The 18,628-nt window shown below is 42.9% G+C and overlaps 1 protein-coding gene across 6 annotated transcripts in view; it reads left to right on the forward strand.

Annotated features, from left to right (window-relative positions):
• The window catches only part of POC1A (POC1 centriolar protein A), a 68,697-nt gene that overhangs the window by 15,493 nt on the left and 34,576 nt on the right, over positions 1-18,628 (forward strand). For all 6 annotated transcript variants that reach the window (XR_007379283.1, XM_048957398.1, XM_048957397.1 and 3 more), the window contains exons 7-9: positions 2,298-2,431; positions 14,772-14,840; positions 17,573-17,671. Coding sequence is in view for 5 of the 6 variants with exons in the window: in XM_048957398.1 (XP_048813355.1) it covers positions 2,298-2,431; positions 14,772-14,840; positions 17,573-17,671 (302 nt within the window). In the remaining variant the exon portion in view is untranslated. The remainder of the gene's footprint in view (positions 1-2,297; positions 2,432-14,771; positions 14,841-17,572; positions 17,672-18,628) is intronic.

Consider the following 18,628-nt stretch of genomic DNA (forward strand, 5'->3'; position numbering starts at 1 on the left):
CAACCCCTAATTAAAATGGTCAGTATTTATTACCTGCAGGCTTTTTTTCCCCGTATGAAGGTGTGTGCAGGGCATTTCAGTTGCACGCCTGTGCAAACAGCCTTAACCTAGTTATTCAGTGCTGGTTCAGAAGAGCTCCTGGGACACGTCTGCACTCCAGACAGAGCTGTGTGGTGGATAGCAGCTTCTGGGCTTGTGGCTGTGGCAAGTGCTTACTGGGTTGTTTTTTTTTTGCCTGCTTGTCACTACTTCTGTGTATTCAGTCCTGCATGGTGGAGTGACTCAGTGCTCAGCAGCTCACCTGTAAATGCAGTGATTGAGTGCAACATCCGTTGCTGAGCTGGAAGTTATTTTTCTCAGGCTCTGATAGCTAGAGTCAGCTTGTAGCAGCACGGCTGTGGGAGATGCCACCTTGTGCTGCACCCCAGATATTGGTTACAGTGTGAAATTGCTGTGTTGGCCAGCTTCTGGGGAAGCTGTTGTGAATGCTTTTTTGGGAGGTATGAGTTGGTGTGGTGGAAGAAAGATGCGGCTTTCCCTGAGCTTAGGCAGACAAGAGCTGCTTAGGCAAGAAGCTGTGACTGCCTCCACGGGCACAGCCTGTGTTACTTCTTTCCATGATGAAAAGTTTTTTTCACAAACCTGGAAATACTGCATTGACTCTCTGGAACTCCAAGGTTATGTCATTCGTTTCATCTCTTTCTTATTTGGTTCCAGTTAGGACTTGCTTTTGTTGACATAATATGTGCTTGCTTGTATCTGAATACAGGCAATGAAGGGCCGAGGGATATTAGAAATTCCTCAGAGTAAAATTTTCCAAGGAAAGGTGTATTCAGTGTTCTTCTAGAAGCTAAAATTCCACATACGCTTTTTGTCCAGCCTGACATCATAAGGGTCAAGAGGAAGATGTAGCTGTCTGTTGCAGATGGTGTTCACCTACGAGAAAAACTGTGGAGAAGTTACCAGTCTTGTGTTAAGATGCTTTTTATCGGTGTGTTTTTTCAATCATGCAGCTCAAGAGCAACTGTGTTGTAAGGACTCAAGCTGAGTTAGCTGTGTTTGAGACTTTGAAAAGCATATACATTCAGCTTCACAGTTGAGTGAGATTTTCTTTGGATTCCTTCTTCACATTCACACGTAGGTGTGAAAGAATTGATGCTAGTGTCTGGAATTGCATTTCACTTGTTCATTTTTAACAGGCAGTTTAGATTTGTCATGTACATCAGACTGCTGAGGGAGCATAGGTTTAGTTTGGAGGTGTTGAGAGGGGGTTGTATCAGTAGTAATAGTTTGAAGATAGAACATCGTAGGGCAGTTGGTGTAATTAAGAACAGTTGGTTAAAATTCTCTTCAAGCATAGTCTTACTATTGTACATCACGTATGTTTAGAAAGCAATGGAGAAATGTCTTGTAAATATATATATCCACAATAGTTCAATTTGTAAAAGGCTGGGGGAAGGAAGTTCTGCATTACTGCAACATCAGGCATCTGCCTCATACAGAAGTGTTTTTTCCTAGAGCATTTTCCTTAGCTCTCTTCAGAACGACTCTCAGGTTTCATGTTTGTTCAAAAAGGACTGCTTTATGGAGTCGTAGAATTGTAGCGGCACCAGGGTTGGACAAGATGGTACTCCTAACAGTTTGTCTGCTCATTCTGGTTATTTTAATTTTTTCTGTGGTAGGGAATTGGATGGCTGAAGAAGTAATGTTTGTATTGGACCGTTTTCAGTTTGGTTGGTTCTTTTTTCCTAGTTCTTGCTAAACCTAGCATTGATTAGAGTCAGGGAGTAAATAAAGAATGATAATTAAAAACAAAAGCAACCAAACGAACACCCCTGCACAATACCAATGTGAAGTTTGTGTTTCATAGGAATTTTAGCCTTCATTAATATATAAGCTTATAGATTCTATTCCAGAATTACTGGGGAACAAGAACAGCAGCTCCCCTGTGGTCAGATATGTTGGTGTCCCTGTGTGTCACAGAACTGTATAACTCACTTGTGAATATAGTTACATTATAGGACTACACTGGAAGCTTTTATAGTCTTAAATCTCAGAATAATTGGCAAAGTTTCCTTTTTCCTTTCAGTGAAGTAGTGGCTGTTTTTACAAGAATTGAATGCTGCCCTTGTTCTCCAGTGCTTTGAGGAGTTTGGTGGAATGCTTTCCCCTTGACAGTTTTCCTATTAAACTTTGTAACAGACATTGGAATGTGCATGTACTTCATTTTCTTCTTTTGCCTCGGGCTGATGTAAACTGGTCTCGGTGATCATTGTATGCATCTTTTACATCCTTAGTGCACTCTGCTGCAGTGAACAGTCTGTCCTTTCACCCCTCTGGGAATTACCTGATTACTGCTTCCAATGATTCAACTCTCAAAATTCTGGACTTGCTCGAAGGAAGACTTCTGTATACTCTTCATGGTCACCAGGTGAGGAAAAGCCTTCTGTGTGAAAGCACGGAAACATGCAACTCACTGGGCAAATCTGTGCTCAAGCCCTGCATTGTTTGTGGCCAAAAGTCTTTGGAAAACTTCCTTGCTTATTAAAATAATAATGATGATAATAATGAAAACCTTTGAGATCATCACTGTTTTGGAGGGAAGGCGTAAGGGAGGTAAGATGGGAGCAGAGAGAATAGATGATGACAAAGCAGGATGGTCTGAGTGCTCAGATTCTGAGCGTGAAGCCTAAGGCCCAAGGGACACCACCAGTGCTGTGCTTCAGCTCTAACACTGCTGTGCAGTCTGTGTTCTGCAGATCAGACCCCCTCCCTCTCTCTATAGAGGTGCAAACAGCACTTGGCCTTCTGACCTGAGTGAAGATATATGCTGTTTGCCTGACAGTAGGTGTGAAATGGAGGAAATTACATTTTGAGATGTCATTTGGGCACGTTTCCATTTTGTTAACTGACTGAATTAAATAATTGAAGATGATAAATACTGCCAGCTGGTTAGGCTAACTGATTGAACTGTTAGTATTATGCTGCCGGACATGTTCCTTGTGAAGTTAATTATTATATGAATGCTTGGAGCTCTCATTTTAAATACATTGATTAATTTTATTGTCTGTTCCAATTGGGGCTCAAAGGCACAAATGAGCAAATGTGTTTTAAGGATTCATTTACCGAAGGGACAAAACAAATTCCTAACCCACTTGTCTCTTTGTTATATCGAGGCTGAGTTTTGAAGCATCAAAACTATCTGAGGAAAATCATGAGCCCTGAAGCTGCTGGATTGATTCTGGGCAATAGCAACATCTGTGTAAGCTGAGGAACTGATCGTTCTGGTTTCTTGTGGCTTTATGCCTTGTGATTGCTTTATCTGATATCTAAAAATCCTTGAATTCATTCAGCAACTTCTCCTTAACTTTTGTTAGTAAACTTTTCTCCCTTTTGTGGTATTAGTGGGTAAATACAACAAGTTTGTACTTGAAGTTCTGCCTCATGGAAAGATCTGATTTAAACTCCCTTGGTCAGTTTTTATGCTGAAAGGAATGGAACAAAGATTTGGAGAAAAGATAACAAATGCTGCATATCTCAAGACATAAACTTCAACTGCATAAAACTTTCTTCTTTGGAAAGTGGTGAGTGGGTGCTAATATCAGATAGGACTTCAAAGCTTTTGCCTATTGTTCTAATCTGATTTTCGTATTTGTCTCTTTTGTTGGTGAAGCAGAAGCTTAGGAAGTAGTTTCCTGGAAAAGGGTCAGAGTGGAGGGAGAGTGGATCTTTATGCCTTTTATACTTCTCCTAGGAAGCAATGTGGATGGTTATTGTTTGTTTGGAAGCTGAACCTGCTTTCCATTCCCTCCTCCTTTCTGAAATGTAGGCAGTTTAGCTTTGAATGAGAATTCAACGTGGATTATTGCCAACGAGGTCCTCAGAGTGAGGTAATAGTAAGACCCTTTAGACCGGTGCAGTACTGAAGTCAGGGTTCCTACAAAACAATTGTTTCTTAAATCATCTATTCAGATGTGGGGTTAAAGCCCCTTGATTTTATTTTATTTTTTCCCCTGTTGTTTCAGATCCCTCACATAACAGCCATCACCCTCTCCTAGCCATCTAACTGGTGTTGGAAAGGCTTTGACAGCAGCACAGCTAGCTGCTGTTGTGGGGTTGTGCCTCTTCCATTTTGGAAACAAGCAGAGGTATAAAAGTGGCAGGCAGTGCTTTCTGATCTTAATGTAATACCCTTAAAAGAAGCTGAAATAGAAATAGAATCAATCCTGGCATAATCCTGAGTTGGCTTTCACTCTGCTGATTACTATTGTGAGGTTTTTAATTTGTGATGCAGCAGATGTGTCTTATTTTTTCACTTAACAAGCATAATAACCTGTTCTTTGTTCCCAGTGTTGGATTTTTTGATCCTCAGGGCCTTTTTCTTCCAGTCTCACTGTGATTTCTGCCTGCATCTCTAAAAATGAAGTGGGTGTGGATTTTTGTTGTTCTTCATTGAGTAGATGTGCTTTTTCAAGGGAGGGCTGTAGGTTAATCACCAAATGAACAGCCTGTTCTGAAGACATTCTTGAGTTGTGACTGTGTGGGTGACTGTGTTGGTCCTCAGTTCTTATTCTGGCAGCTGACTGCTGCTGTGTTGTTCTGGGGAGGCTGTGTGTAAGTGGACACTTGCAGGGCAATGCCTTGATGTCCTTTTTATGTACTTTGACACAGCTGTGGGAGTGCTGGGAATTTGTTACCAGCTGATTAGCTGTAGTTTACATGGGGAGGACTGCATTGCTGTCTCTTAAAGTTGTGATGGAGCTGGCCCTGTTGTAACAGAAGGATCATTAGAGGCAGAAGTTTGCAGCTTGGAGCTGACATCTTGCAGCTGTGAGATACCCTCCTGTTCTGTTCTGCGTATTTCCATTGTAGCGTGCTTCAAGCTGTAAAGTCCTATTGCCTGAACTCATACAGATGAGACACTGGGTTGGTATGTAAGTCCATCTCTGGCACTGAATCATCACAGAGGAACACAATGTTTTGGAGCGTCTAGGTAGTTGCTAGAGAGTAGCAGGTTGTAGAGCATTTCCAGACAGCTTCTGTAGTGGCATAAATATTCCTTGTAAATATTTAGGAAACAGGGCTTGGTTGTATGTACAAATAGGAGGCCAGAAAATAAATTCTCCAAGCGACTTGAACAGCCAAATAGCTGCATTCCACCTGCCTGGGTGGCATGAGTGCTCTTGGCTTTCCTGGTTGACTTAAGAGCAAGATTTTCTGAGCAGTGCTCAGGAAATGAACGTGCTGCTTAACTACCAGCTCTTGGTAGGTGGCATTAAGCGTCCATGCAGGCCTCGCCATCCCTGGAGGGTGCAAAGACATTCAGGGTTGCAGAGAAGTGGATCAACCTGGGGAGAAAGGTGTTATGCATTATGATAACCATTTGGCTTTTGATAAGCATTTGTGAATATTGAAAGGAAACGAGGGCTCTGTTCTTCCCTTGCTTGTGCTTTCTGTTGGTGGTTTGTTGTTTTTTAAACTGGAGCTTTCAGGAATCTAAATAAAAGATATTAATATCTAAAAGATTAATTACAAGGTGCCAGTATGTTAGGGAAGCAGAGCAGATTTCCCCTGTGCTAAGCTGTAACACACCTTACTCTATGCTGGGAAGGGGAAGGGGCAGGCTTGGCTTTCTCACTCAGTGTAGCTGGGAAAGGCTCTTTAAAACTCAGTCCATTCAAAATTATTACAACTGGGGGCATTTAGCATGAAAACATGCCATTTACCTTTAACACCTCAATCCTATGTGCTTTTCTTAATTTCTCTTTCCCTTTCTCTTCCTTTTACTTTCACTACCACTGTGCAGTTTTTAAGAATCCAGTGGTTTGTGTTGCAAGGATAGGCAATACAGATGCCACTTTAAACTGGTTTCTGATCACCCAAGAAAGGTAGCAGTCACAGTCTGGTAACAAAGGAGTCACTTACCTGTTTCAGGACTTGTGAAACATTCCAAAGGAGGCAGTGTCCAAGTAGAGATGCTTCCCTTGCAGCAGCCAGCCCTTACATGAGGTTCAGGGAGCACTGGTGCTCCCATCTGTGCTTCCAGAGCTGGCTGTGCCCCATCAACAGGTGTTCCATCCCTGGTTCAGGCTGTGACCCAGCAGTTCCTGTGCACTCAAGCCCTTCATGGTATGAACCAGCGATTGAGTGTATCAGGGTCAAACTGTCCTTTACAGTGTAGCACATAATTGCAGTCCCAGCAGAGATACAGTTTGCTGTGACACTGTGTTATAAGTTCATGGGCTCAGTTTTTTCCATGAAGAGGCTGCTGTTTTCAGTTCTCTGTCCTTCTGGCTTGTTTGGCAAAAGATGTTCAAAAAGTCCATCGTTAAATGTCACTGAAGAAGACAATGTCATGTAATTCTTCAGTTACACCCCACCTCCTGCTGCTTCTGCCTCTGTCAGTCATCTCAGGGGAGCTGAAGAGGCGTTCAGTGGGTGCTAGGAGATGCAGACCTGTCCTCTATGGCAGACCACGTGCTGTATTCCTGTCCTGCATAAGTCTCTGCTTGGACAGGGGCACGTCAAGGCCTTTTATACCACATCCTCTGGCTGATGGTTGGATAATTACCTCAGGTACCAAAGGAGGGTTCTGATCTGTCAGAGAGATATAACAAGGGTCCCCTTCGTGGTGAAAATTGGGGTGTGTATCATAATTTCTGATGGCCATGTGCCAGTTACTGGTGGTGTTACCGTTTCTCCTCCTTCTGATATTCTTCCCTGTGGTGTGAGTAGTCCACACCAATTTGGCCATACTTGCACTTCCCAAGGCCAGCTTACCTTGTGGGTTCCAGGTTCTAAGGGGCAGGGACTAGAAGGTTATTTATCATTCCAGCTTGGGGTTTCAGTCACTGTCAATGGTTTATGGGCTGGTTTGGCCCAATTCTGTGACTGGCAGGGTGGAAGGATTCACAAATATGTGCTTGTGGGAAGGGGAAACGAGACCCCCAAATAATTAAAAACAGTGGCAACAATCTGAGGAGAAACAAACTGATTCACTAAACATGGAATTGGAATGCAAGATAACAAGCACTATAATACAATATAATTAGAATTGAAGGTAATGAATCAGATCTAATGAGAGAAAGAGTAAAAAGCTGTAGGCCTTACACTAGCGCCGCAGTGATGCATGCGGTCGGGACAAGCAGCAGTGAGGAGAGCCAGAGGGAAAAAAAAAAAAGAAGGGACATCAGGTGACCTTGCCAGGGGTTACATCTCTTCTCTGACCACAAAGCCCCTTGGGGTATGTAGTTCTTCTCTTCCAGACAGGTGCCTGGAACTGGAGCATTAATACTTTAGCTCCCAGAGCACTACATGATGTTATGATGTGGAATAGCAATAACCAAAAATCATAAAACCACAACTGTCATATATCACTGCCCTTAGTTTGGATCCTGAGCTGTTTGTAACATATCCAAGGTGCTCGATCTGTCATCTTCAGGTCTTTCTTTCAGGTATCTCAGTATTTCATGTAGTCTTGCAGTCTCCCCCGGCAAGGACTGGTGCTCAGTCCTGAGACCAGCTTTTGGAATACATGATTCCACTCTATCAGGCCCTCTCCCATTGGATTGTAAGGCAGATGGAATGTGTGATTCAGTGTTATTGTCCTGGGCTCACTTTCGTGCCATTGCTCCTGTGAAGTGTATACCCTGGTCGCTTTTGGTGACTTGGGGCTTCTGTATGCTGCCATTAGTTCAGTTAATGCCTTGATGGTATAGGCTTGATTTGCTTTTGGCACTGGGTAGGCCTGCATTCATCCTCTTCCTGTGTTGATGCAGGTCAAGGTGTGCGTGGCCCCTTCAGATTGAGGGAGGGGTCCTGTAAAGTCGACCTGCCATCTCTGCAAGGGATGGTGTCCTCTGGTGAGACGTGCTGGTGTTTCTGGTAAAGGTCTCAGTTGCATCCTGGAGCATGCTTTGAATTCATGACATACCTGGGCGATGTGTGAGTTCAGATGGCAGCCCCCATGCTCTTACTGCCATCCACATTGTCTTCTGTCCAGCGTGTTGCCCTTGTTATGTAGCCATTATCTCTTGGAAATCTTCTAGCCATCTTATCCGAGTTAGCGTGTTGGCTTCATCATTCCTTGGTGACTGCGTGAGCTGGTGTCTGGATACATGGTAGGCATGGACTGTTCTATGCCTAACCATGTTCCAGATATCCAGCCACCTGCCTCTGCCCCAGATTGGTCAGGCATGGATATTCCAATCCTTATTCTTGGCTCAGCCCACTGGCTCCTCTGTCCCCTGGCTGATGAAGCCAAGTGATAAGATGATCACATCTCAGATTCTGTATGTTCTTTGGTGCTCAGATGCGTTTTTCTGGTTTCTCACCTGCTTTTGGTGTTTTCCCAGTAGTCCTGATCTTTTTCCATCTCTTGCTGTCAACAGTTTACAGGCTGGTTCATCAGGGTTCTGTGCCTGATGGGGTAGGGGGACCATTGGACCCACACCCTGGGAAAGGGGAAAAGGGTAGGGAGATGGGCCTAAAAACAAAAGTGGCAGTGATCTGAGGAGGAAAAAGAAAGCTAATTTATTAGAAAAGATATCAGAATGCAAGATAACACGATGTAATACAATATAATTGGAATTTAAGCTAATAAATAAAATGGTAGAGAGAGTGTCTGGAAACTGAAGGCCTTTCTGTTATGCTGAAGGTGAGATGTCTAACTGGGCTGAATAGAAAGGGAAAATGGAGAGTGGGGTCTTGTGACCAGCAGGCAGTTTTTGTCTTTTCAGTGGAAAAAAGTCTCCTGAGGTGTGTAGTTCTTCTCTTCTGAGAACTGGGTACCTGGAAAATTGTCAGTCTGTGGAACTGGAGCATTAACTCTTGAACTCTCAGTGCACTACATGATGTTATGACGTGGAATATCAAAAACAAAAAACCATAAAACCATGACACTTACTCTTTTACCCTTTGTCTTTGCAGGGTCTGTCTGTTTGCTGTCTTCCTCCTATGCTATGGAAGTACTGAAAGCAGTGTGAGCAGTGGCAGTTCTGGTTTCTTTGGGCTAGTTTTTTTGTGTGTGTGCATGTGGTTTTTTTGGTGTTGTTTTTGTTTGTTTTGTTTGTTTTTGTATCTTCAGTCAGTGAACCTGGGATTTCAGTGTACTTGTTGCTGTTTCTGATTTGCTTCCCAGGCCTCAACAACCATTCATTCTTCTTTTGCCCTCCCAGCAGCCCCGCAGAAAGGGACCTGGGGGTCCTGATGGATGAAAAGCTTAACATGAGCCAGCAGAGTGCTCTTGCAGCTCAGAAGTCAAATGGTATCCTGGGCTCCATCAGAAGAGGGATGGCCAGCAGGGACGTGGAGGTGATTTTCCCCCTCTGCTCTGCTCTTGTGAGGCCCAATCTGCAGTCCTGTGTCCAGGGCTGGAGCCCCCAGTACAAGAAAGACAGGGAGCTGTTGGAGAGGAGCCACAAAGATGATCAGGGGACTGGAGCACCTCCACTATGAAGACAGGCTGAGCGAGCTGTTCAGCCTGGAGAAGAGAAGGCTGCAGGGTGACCTCATTGCAGCCTTCAGTACCTAAAGGGAGCCTACAGACAGGAGGGGAATCAACTCTTTTAAAGGGGAGATAACAGCAGGACAAGGGGAAATGGCTTGAAGTTGAAGGAGGGAAGATTGAGGTTGGATGTCAGGGGGAAGTTCTTTACAGAGAGAGTGGTGAGGTGCTGGAACAGCTGCCCAGAGAGGCTGTGGATGCCCCATCCCTGGAGGTGTTCAGGGCCAGGCTGGATGGGGCCCTGGGCAGCCTGGGCTGGTATGAAATGGAGAGGTTGGTGGCCCTGCCTGTGGCAGGGGGTTGGAGATTTGTGATCCTTGAGGTCCCTTCCAACCCTGGCCATTCTGTGATTCCTCCTTTTACTATTTAGTCCATTCTAAGAGAGTTTGAATGAATGTATTGGCTGGTATATTCTGTCCTGTGGGCAGCAAAGGAAGCAGTTGTACTCAAAAGAAGTGATTCATATCCTCTAGAAATGCCTTGTTCCAGCTCCTGGCACCTTTCTTACATTGTTGTCTGGCTCTTCTCTAGTATGACTTAGTTTCTCCCACATTTTTAAAAAGTAAAATTAAATAATTCTGTCAGTATTGTTGACCCCACTTGTCACTCTAGCCAACTGCCTGCCTCTCCTTTGATCTCAGAGAGTGTGTATCATTAAACTTTTTGCCAGTGATTTAATCTTGGATTCTCTCTAGACTGGCTCTTGTTCCTTCTGTTACTCTAAAGCGAAAGTCTTTCCTCTCTTGAGTTGAATTGACTGATGGTGTTGGCCCTGCTGTTTGTGAAATCATCATCTTTCCTTCACTAGTTTTGCTGTGGAGGAAAAACTAATCCAGAGGACTTTCTCTGTGATCATCTGATTCTTATTTATAGGTAAATAAGTCATTTTTATTTGTCATTTGTGTGCAAGTATGACTCCGTGCTCCAAGCGTAGTTCCGTTCCTCCAAACCAAACCCTTGTTCTCTCTCTTCAGTATTTTTTTAGAGAGATCTATTTTTGGAACCATGTTTGAGAGCTTTGTTTTCACAGATGCTATTCCTTCTGTCTCTTGTCATGGCCTTGCCAACTGTTACAGATGCTCCTAGCATCCTGCCATCATTGAGTCCTGTAATCTGTACCTCGGCTTCAGATTCCATCCTTCTAAGGCAGTGAAGGCACACTGTGTTAAAGCCATTCAGAACAGTTCTCAGCATCTTAAGGCTGCAATTTGTTCTGTTAGCTGATCAAACTGGATTGCTAAGGCAGCGAATGCTGTGTGGTTGTTATCCTTGATCCATGTGTTCTTTCTGGAGGTGCCCAGCAGCAGTACAAGGGGCAGCAAGCACAGGCTGGAGCAGAGGAAGTTTCCTGTGAACATTATGGAAAATGTCTTTACTTGAAGGGCTGCAGAGCATGGGAACCCAGACGGGTCGTGGACTCTCCTCTGGAGATACTCAAATACCAGCCTGGTTGCTTTCTTATGCAACCTACTGTAGGAGACCTGCTTAGCAGGGAGTTGGACTGGGTGACTGCTAGAGGTCCCTTCCGACCCCTGTGATTCTGTGATTCTCTAAGTGAGAAAACTTAGAGGTGGGAAAGGAGAAAGTAATCTCTGTCTCTTGGGGATAGCCTGCACATCAGTTAGATTGCTTAAGATACTGTGCGTCCGCAGCAGAGGATTAGATACAATCCTGTTACCATTGCTGTTGTATGGCTTTCTCTCCCTTTGTTTTTTCTCTCTTTTTTCCGTCTGTGTGTATTTCCAGGGCTGTAGGCTGCATCCAGAGTGAGAGCATTGTGTCCTTTTGAAGACTCTCTGTGTGTCTCCACTCTGCCCGACACTCCTTCCCTACAGGAGGAAATGAGTAGCACACTGATTAGTTTTGATGTTTTATGTGCTTGCTACAGCAATACATAGGACATACATAGTTTGTTCTATCTGGGAGGGATGATGTAAATATGCATAGCAAATAAACTTTTCACTTAATGTAAAAACATCTGTAGAGGATGCTGTGTCTGTCAACTTGTTTGTCTCCTTTCTTTGAACTTAGAAAAGTACAGTTGGCCTTTGACATCAGTTTCTGTGTTGGGAGGAATATTTTCCGCTGCACTTCAGTTTTTTTCCCTTTCAGAATGCTGTGACTTTGGAGTCAGTTTACCTGATTTTATGTGATTGCGTTGTAGTAAATTTTGACTGAATACACTGAAATATTTATACTGATGAAACCATTTTGCAACACACTGCTGTTCTGCAGTCTTCCACACTTCTGTTGGTTCCTGAACACTGAGTCTTAAGAGACTTAGGCAGTATCTTGAATAGTTTCTTCACCCTCCTAACCGTACCTCAGGAGGCTGATTCTTTTAAATATAGCATCTGATACCCTGACAGACATAGATAGTGTGAATGGTTCCTTTCTCTTACATTTTCTGCGTCGTTCAGAAAACTTTCTTTGAGCAATATTGTGCAGTTTCTGTCTTTTTCCATTTACTTCAGAGGGTCTGCATTCTCAGTGGTGTGGTCAGACAGCTGAACTGTTGGAGAAGGTGGGTGGGAGAAAGTGGCATAAGCACATTTTGTCTCAGCTGATAAATGACAGTGTCTCTCGTTTGAAATATCTGCAGTAATTAATGCTGAATTAGTTGTACAAGCTTAGTCACACTAATGATTGTGCGTGTGCTTCAGCAAGATTTCTACAGAATGAGATGTTTCTATTAAGAAGCCTAAGAAACCTTTTGAAATTGCTTCTAGTGAAACGATAGCATGGAAATATCTTCCAGTGTTTTTTAAGGAGTCTGGAACTCCTAATTGAAATGTTAGTTTTGCTGGTATAATCTTGTGCCAGCAGATCTGAAGGCTGGAAGGACTGCATGGCACCAAGTGCAGTGAGTGTAGTGTGTTCATCCCAGATGTGATCTGTGTGTGTTCGTCGGGCTGTAAGATTTATAATGAAGAGTTCACCTTTTTAAAGACAGAGAGAAAGAACAAAGGAGAAACAGAAATAAGCTGGATGTGAGTTCCACATTTAGAGCTCTTTGGGAAGACGTGAGCTCCCATCAGAAAGCTCCTATTGGGACAGTCCGTTCTTGTAATTTGTAGTACAGTAATGAGAAGCTTCTTACCTGTCTTAGGTACGTACACTGTTACTTGAAAGAAGATAACTCAGAGTGTGGTGGAGTTTTCTTTTTGTAATAGTGGTGATTTTTCTGATCGTTTTTCAGTCTGCTGCAAACTCAGCTTTCTTTTTCAGCCAGCTCGGCCATAGGCATCCTCTGGAAATGTTTGTTTCAGCCTCTGCTCGTTCCAGCTTTGGCAAAAGCTCAGGCTTCAAATAGTGCAAGGTAGTGGCTCTAACAGTTGACATTAAGAAAAAAACAGAAATTGTCTGGATCCTTGCCTGATTCTGACTAGAACAGTTTGTCTCTTGTGCCTGTGCTTGAACACACTTAATGATTTCCCAGCTTTGTTTAGCTTCTTGGCTCATCCTTCCCATGTATTTCTTCCTGTAGGATTGCTTAAAGATTGGAAGCATACTAAAATAAATTTGTGGTGTGAAATTGATGCTTTTGCTCAAGTAGTACTTCAGTCAGTAACATCTAAAGACCAAGAAGTGACTTCCCAAAATGAGAGGCTTCTTCAAAATACAGCTGCCTGTGCTGTACGAAGGTGGGATCCGGGAGACATTAATTTGTGCATCTCTTCCATAAATCTATTAAGAAAGAGTCTGTTTTGGGCTAGTCTTCTGTTCTTCACTTAATGTGACAAGTGCTGTCACATTGTAGCTTAACAGTGGCCAACTGCAGTGCTGTAGGCTACCCTGCCTGCTTCTTGCACTCTCCATTGCTGCTGCAGGTGTCCATTTGTTGTCTGTCTGCACACCCCACGTGTGAGGGGGAATGAAGCATTGCTGCCTACTCCAAAACTGTATGGTAGTACTCCTTAAGCTGAAGCTAATGTGCAAAGACAGATATGCTCTGCTGATGCTGCTCCATCTGCCTCTCTTCTGCCACCTATTCTTTGCAGCGGTGCTCAGGCAGCCTTGTCGTTTTCTTCCTCCTGTGCAGAGAACCATGGGCTTGATGTTATGGACCTTGATGACTGGGTCATCAAAATGAATAACTGTATCCTGCCCTGAATCCTCTGCAGTTATCCAGATTGTACAGATTCCTAGGTTGGAAATTCTTCTAACCTTGGCCAGATTGATTGATGCAGATTGATTGCATTGGTTGATAACTGCTCAGGCATGGTGTGAAGTTATTTCGTGGTGGACTGGCAAGATCTTCTGTACTGAGCAGTCTGCATGGATCATATAGAGAAATCTGTGAGAGCACATGGCAGCTGTGGAAACAAAACCTTTTGTTCATAATAACTCATAGTAGAACTGATTGCATTTCACGTCTTGCATTTAGCACTACTTATAAGTGTTTTTGTCACCAGCCACTGTTTTATGCTGTCCCTTACTGGCAGCTATGTATTTTTGAAAGACAGGCTGTTGAGGTGGTGCATGGAGGACAGGTGCTGTTTTCCATGGTGGTCCTATTGTTCATAGCAGTCCATGAAATGTGTTCTCTCTTGCTGTCAGTCTCCTGAAGATTTGGGGTAACTCTTGAAGTTATGGACCTGGGAGCTATATGTGATTATGTGGAAAATCTTGCTTTAGTGGGTTTTTCTTTCACATTTCTAGTACTGATGGTGTGAAGAGGAACTTGGAAAACATAGGCTGTAGTTGCCATGACTTCAGAGATTGTATGGGATCATCATCCTTTTAACAGTTTGTAAAAGAAACCCTGTATTGTTACGGGGCATGGTGAATGATTTCTGAATGCTCAGACTTGTCAGTATTTTTTTTCTAACACCACTTGATGCAGCATTACCTGCATCAGTGTGTTCTGAAACCTCCTTTTCCCCTTTGAGCCTCCTCTTCAGGTGTGTCCCTGAAGGCTGCCCATAACAAACTCAGCATTTGTGAAAGAATGAGCAGGAGCTTTAGGAAATGCTAATTCTTAAGGGAAGGGGATGACTGAGGGTGAAAAAGGCAAAGCCTGGAGTTGTAAAACTGATTTGTTCCTCGCTCCATCTTAATGCTGTGGATCTTAAATTGCAAGTGAAAGTGGGAGAAAGGATAACCGAGTACCAGTTATCCTAGTGCAGTAACTGTGGGCTGCTTACCTGACAGAGAAGGATTTTTGACATCTTGCTGATGTCACAAGGGACATACCTTGTAATCAATGGAGACTTTGGTTTTTTTTTCCATATTTGTTTTAAATGTCTTTAAATTTTATTCACAGGGTCCAGCCACCTGCGTAGCATTCTCCAGAACTGGAGACTTCTTTGCCTCTGGAGGATCTGATGAGCAGGTGGGTGACTGGTTTCCTTTTATTGTTATGTTTGTTTGTTGCTGTTGTTGCTTTTTATGTTACTGTTTGTTTGTTTTAAGCATCTTACTGCTTTCAGAGAGAGAACCAATGTTAGAAAGTAACAATAAATATTTTCTCACTGAGGAAGCACTTACGGTGGGCTAGTTGGGAGTGTAATATGGACAACAGAAAACATTACCCTGCGTACAGGCCTTGTGATACGCATTTTTGAGGCTTCTGACTGCTGGTGGAGAATAGGCTAGGGGGTGCAACTGCCTGCACTGAAACAGCCTGAAGATCTGTTGTCATTGCCTGAGTCTGTCTCCTCTTCTGCCTCTGCCTAGTTCTGAGAGATGGGCAAATGGATGAGGAAGCAGGTGGTGATGCTTCCCTCAGTGCTCTCCCAGAGTCTGCTGCTCCACTGGCTGGGAGCTTATATTTTGCATTTTACAGTGCTCTTATCCTCCTATAGATCTGCCTTTCAGTTCTATTTGAGAAGAAGCTGTCTCCTTAGGTGGATTTGATTCTGAGCAGACATGAGATTGTTCTGTTAGTAAGGGCTGGAGCAAAGCTTTGCAAATGCTGCAGTTACACAGCTGCTGGAGCCAGAGCTGGGCTTTTCTCTGAGCTTGGCGTGTACTCTGGGATTGAGAACCTGAGCGTATCGTACTGCTAGTGAAGGGATTTTGTGGATGAAGCCCTTCTCTATTCCTTTTGCTTCTGGTCCTGAATTATAATCCAGGTTCACATTTGTTTAAAACATGTTGGGGTTTCTTTTCTGTTGTCTGCATGAGAAAACAAAAACACAGCAGACATGTCTGGACTGTGCTGGAATGCCTTGGTAGGTTCTTTGTGTAATATGTGTTTTCAGCATACTATTGAGAAGGAAATCAGTCCTGCTTGTAGTTCTTGTCAGCTGCATTTTAATGCCATTTTATGCTAAGGGAGGTGGTATAGTTTACCATCCTGTCTCTTTAATACCATGTTATTTCCTTTAAAAAAATTAAAGGGATTTTAAAGAGAAGAAATTCATCTATTATTTTTTTTTTTCCTATAAAATTATACCAGCATCACTTTTATTAAGATTTGCTCTTGAAATGCTTATCTAACACGGGAAGCAAATAAGCATCTTTGCTGTTGTTTCTTTCTCCCATAAGAACGCCTGGTGTTGCTGGAAGTTGGAGTTGCTTAGTGATTCTCTGTTATTTATTTTCCAAAGCGTTCACTTTTGTGAAAACTCCTATCTTTGTCTTTGATTCTTAGGCATAGCTAAGAAGTTGGTTTTCTTCTTTATGCTTTTTAATTTTTACTTCGAGAGGTTTTGTTACCCTGCACTGTCCCACTGCGCAGATTCCTGTGAGAAGCTTTTGTTCCATCAGGTCTGCTGTCTTTCCTCTTGCTGGGACCTGTTTTCATTGTGGATGAGATTCACTCTTTCTTTAAATTATCTCCCTCTGGGTATTGTTAGCTGGGACACTGTGTGGCAGTGCTTCCTCAGGAAGGTGCTTTGTGAAGGCCTGTTTCTGCCGTTTGGTCACACTGACGCTTGTGGCCATCAGTGCCATTGCAGCTCATGGTTGCATATGTTTCTGAGCCATCGGGAGCATCGGCCCTTAGCTTTCGTGAAGGAGTTGCCTCTCCCCTGTTAGGTTTGTTTCTGAGCACTGTTTCAGCAGTGCTTCTTTCTCCTGTGTATGGAGGAAGAACTTTCACATACAGTAAGGGCATGGATTAAAAGCGACGTTGGTCCCTGTATACGTATGAGATTTTTCTGTGGAAAGATCTTGCTGGACACTGGCTTTCTGGATCAGGAGAAACATGAGAGCTGATGAAAATAGCAGCACATCTCTAGAGATCAGAGAGAAAACGTGTGTGAGGAAATTTAGATGTTCTCATTCAAAAAGATGATGCAAATATTGAATAGAATAGTTAGTAGGCCGTCTGGCCACTGATCTATGAAGCTGTGAAGAAAGTATTGTGTACAATAAAGAGCATCGTGTTCTCCTGTTACTCCTGTTACTCTCTGGAATGGCCATATTGGTCATTGGATCTATGTAAGTGCAAAAAAAACCCTTCTACATTTCACGGAAGGCAGGAATGAAGCTGTGTGTACAGCAATGTTTCTGATAACTAAAATGAACTACTGAGATTTACAACGTCTTTCAGACTTTTAAAACAGTCGATTGATGCCCTTAGACTTTTTTGACTCTTTAGAGTGTCATCACTTCAGGATTTTGCCCCGTAGACTTGCTCTTCACGTGTTGAAGTGGTTTTTGTGTTAGAGGTTCAGTTACAACTCTTCTCTTTTGAAATAAATGCTGCATTACGGAGAGGCCATGCCTTTAGGTGGGACTTATTAGCTGGCAGACTGACTCAAAATGTCTGATGTTCGTCTCAAAGTACTGATCTCTCCTTTTCCTGTGAATGAATGCATTGATAAAACAGCAACTAGTTTGGTGTGTGACTAAGTGCTGTATTACTACATGTAATGTTTTAATGTATTTGTGGTTTTAATGCTATAATTGATGTGTTGCTTCAAAGTTCTCTGGGTATGTCTAGTTTCATGATGTTCCTAACCCAAGAAATGTTGAAGGAAGACACTTTCAGGTTGAGAACTCCATCTGTATTCAGTAACATCAGCCTTCTCGGACGTGGAGGTGAAATCGACCTCTAAGCAAATGTGGTGAGAAGTTTTCATAAAAGTGACTTAGCCATCTGGCCTTGTTCTGCAGGTGATGGTATGGAAGACTAATTTCAATGCAGCAGATTACGGCGAAGTTCTGAAATCTCACAAGTCTGGTGCTGATGTGGATGGGACCCATCACAGTCTGGTAGGTCAGCACACACAGGTTACATAAAGCTCCTTTTGGCGAACAGTGTCTACAGTTTGAATAAGATGTGACTCAGTTTCACATAGTTGGACTATGGAGCCATCTTTTTCCTTGGTGTTAATTTGAGCTGTCTGTTATTTACCATCTTGGTATTGTTTCTGGTTTGTTTAGACATATGTACTTTCTTGGAAAATGATAAAATGAAGTAATGATTAAAAAACAGAGAAATAAATGTAGTTCATTTTTGTGCACAAGGAGATGTGAGAGGCTTGGACAATGTTCTGTACTCCCACCTCTCCTCACCTCCCAGAAATAAAAGCACAGATGTGAGTAACAGCTGAAAGCAGTTTTACTAGCTGGTAGAAATCCTTGAGGGATGCCATTAGTTCTGAAAATAGATGTTCATTAAGTCTTCTCATTGACAACTATCAAAGACAGAAGAAATCTCTGCAGAGACTTAATGCAGGTGAGAAAAGGGTGACATTGTACTAGAGCTTTGTTTCTAAATATTTGGAGACATCTTAGTTCTGACTGCATCTAATGCATGAATCCATTAGCTGAATAATGCAGTGTGATGCAGTGATCTCAGTGTAGAGTGTATGTTAGATGTCTCGGATATTACAAGAGTAACCCTTTAAAGTTATTGCTGGTGTGAGTGATGTTTCACTTGAATTTTCGTGTTCTCTTACGAATCTTTGGATGCTTCCTTGATCTGTTGAAGTATAACTGCAGTATTTCAGAACATGTTGTTACCGTGACTGTTTTGTTGCCTATGGTTCAAACAGTGGATGTGTGAGTGCTGGTATGCATGCATGACGTGTCTTAACTCAAAGGTAAACTTCTACCTGATACCTTTAACTCTGTGGCAGTATCTGTAATCTTTCCAATTCAGTTTTTTTCCACTGGAATATAAAAAGCAAGGGAAAGTGGTTGTGTTATGGGTATAACACGTAATAG

The sequence above is a fragment of the Lagopus muta genome, chromosome 11 (assembly GCF_023343835.1).
Source record: "Lagopus muta isolate bLagMut1 chromosome 11, bLagMut1 primary, whole genome shotgun sequence".
NCBI lineage: Eukaryota > Metazoa > Chordata > Aves > Galliformes > Phasianidae > Lagopus > Lagopus muta.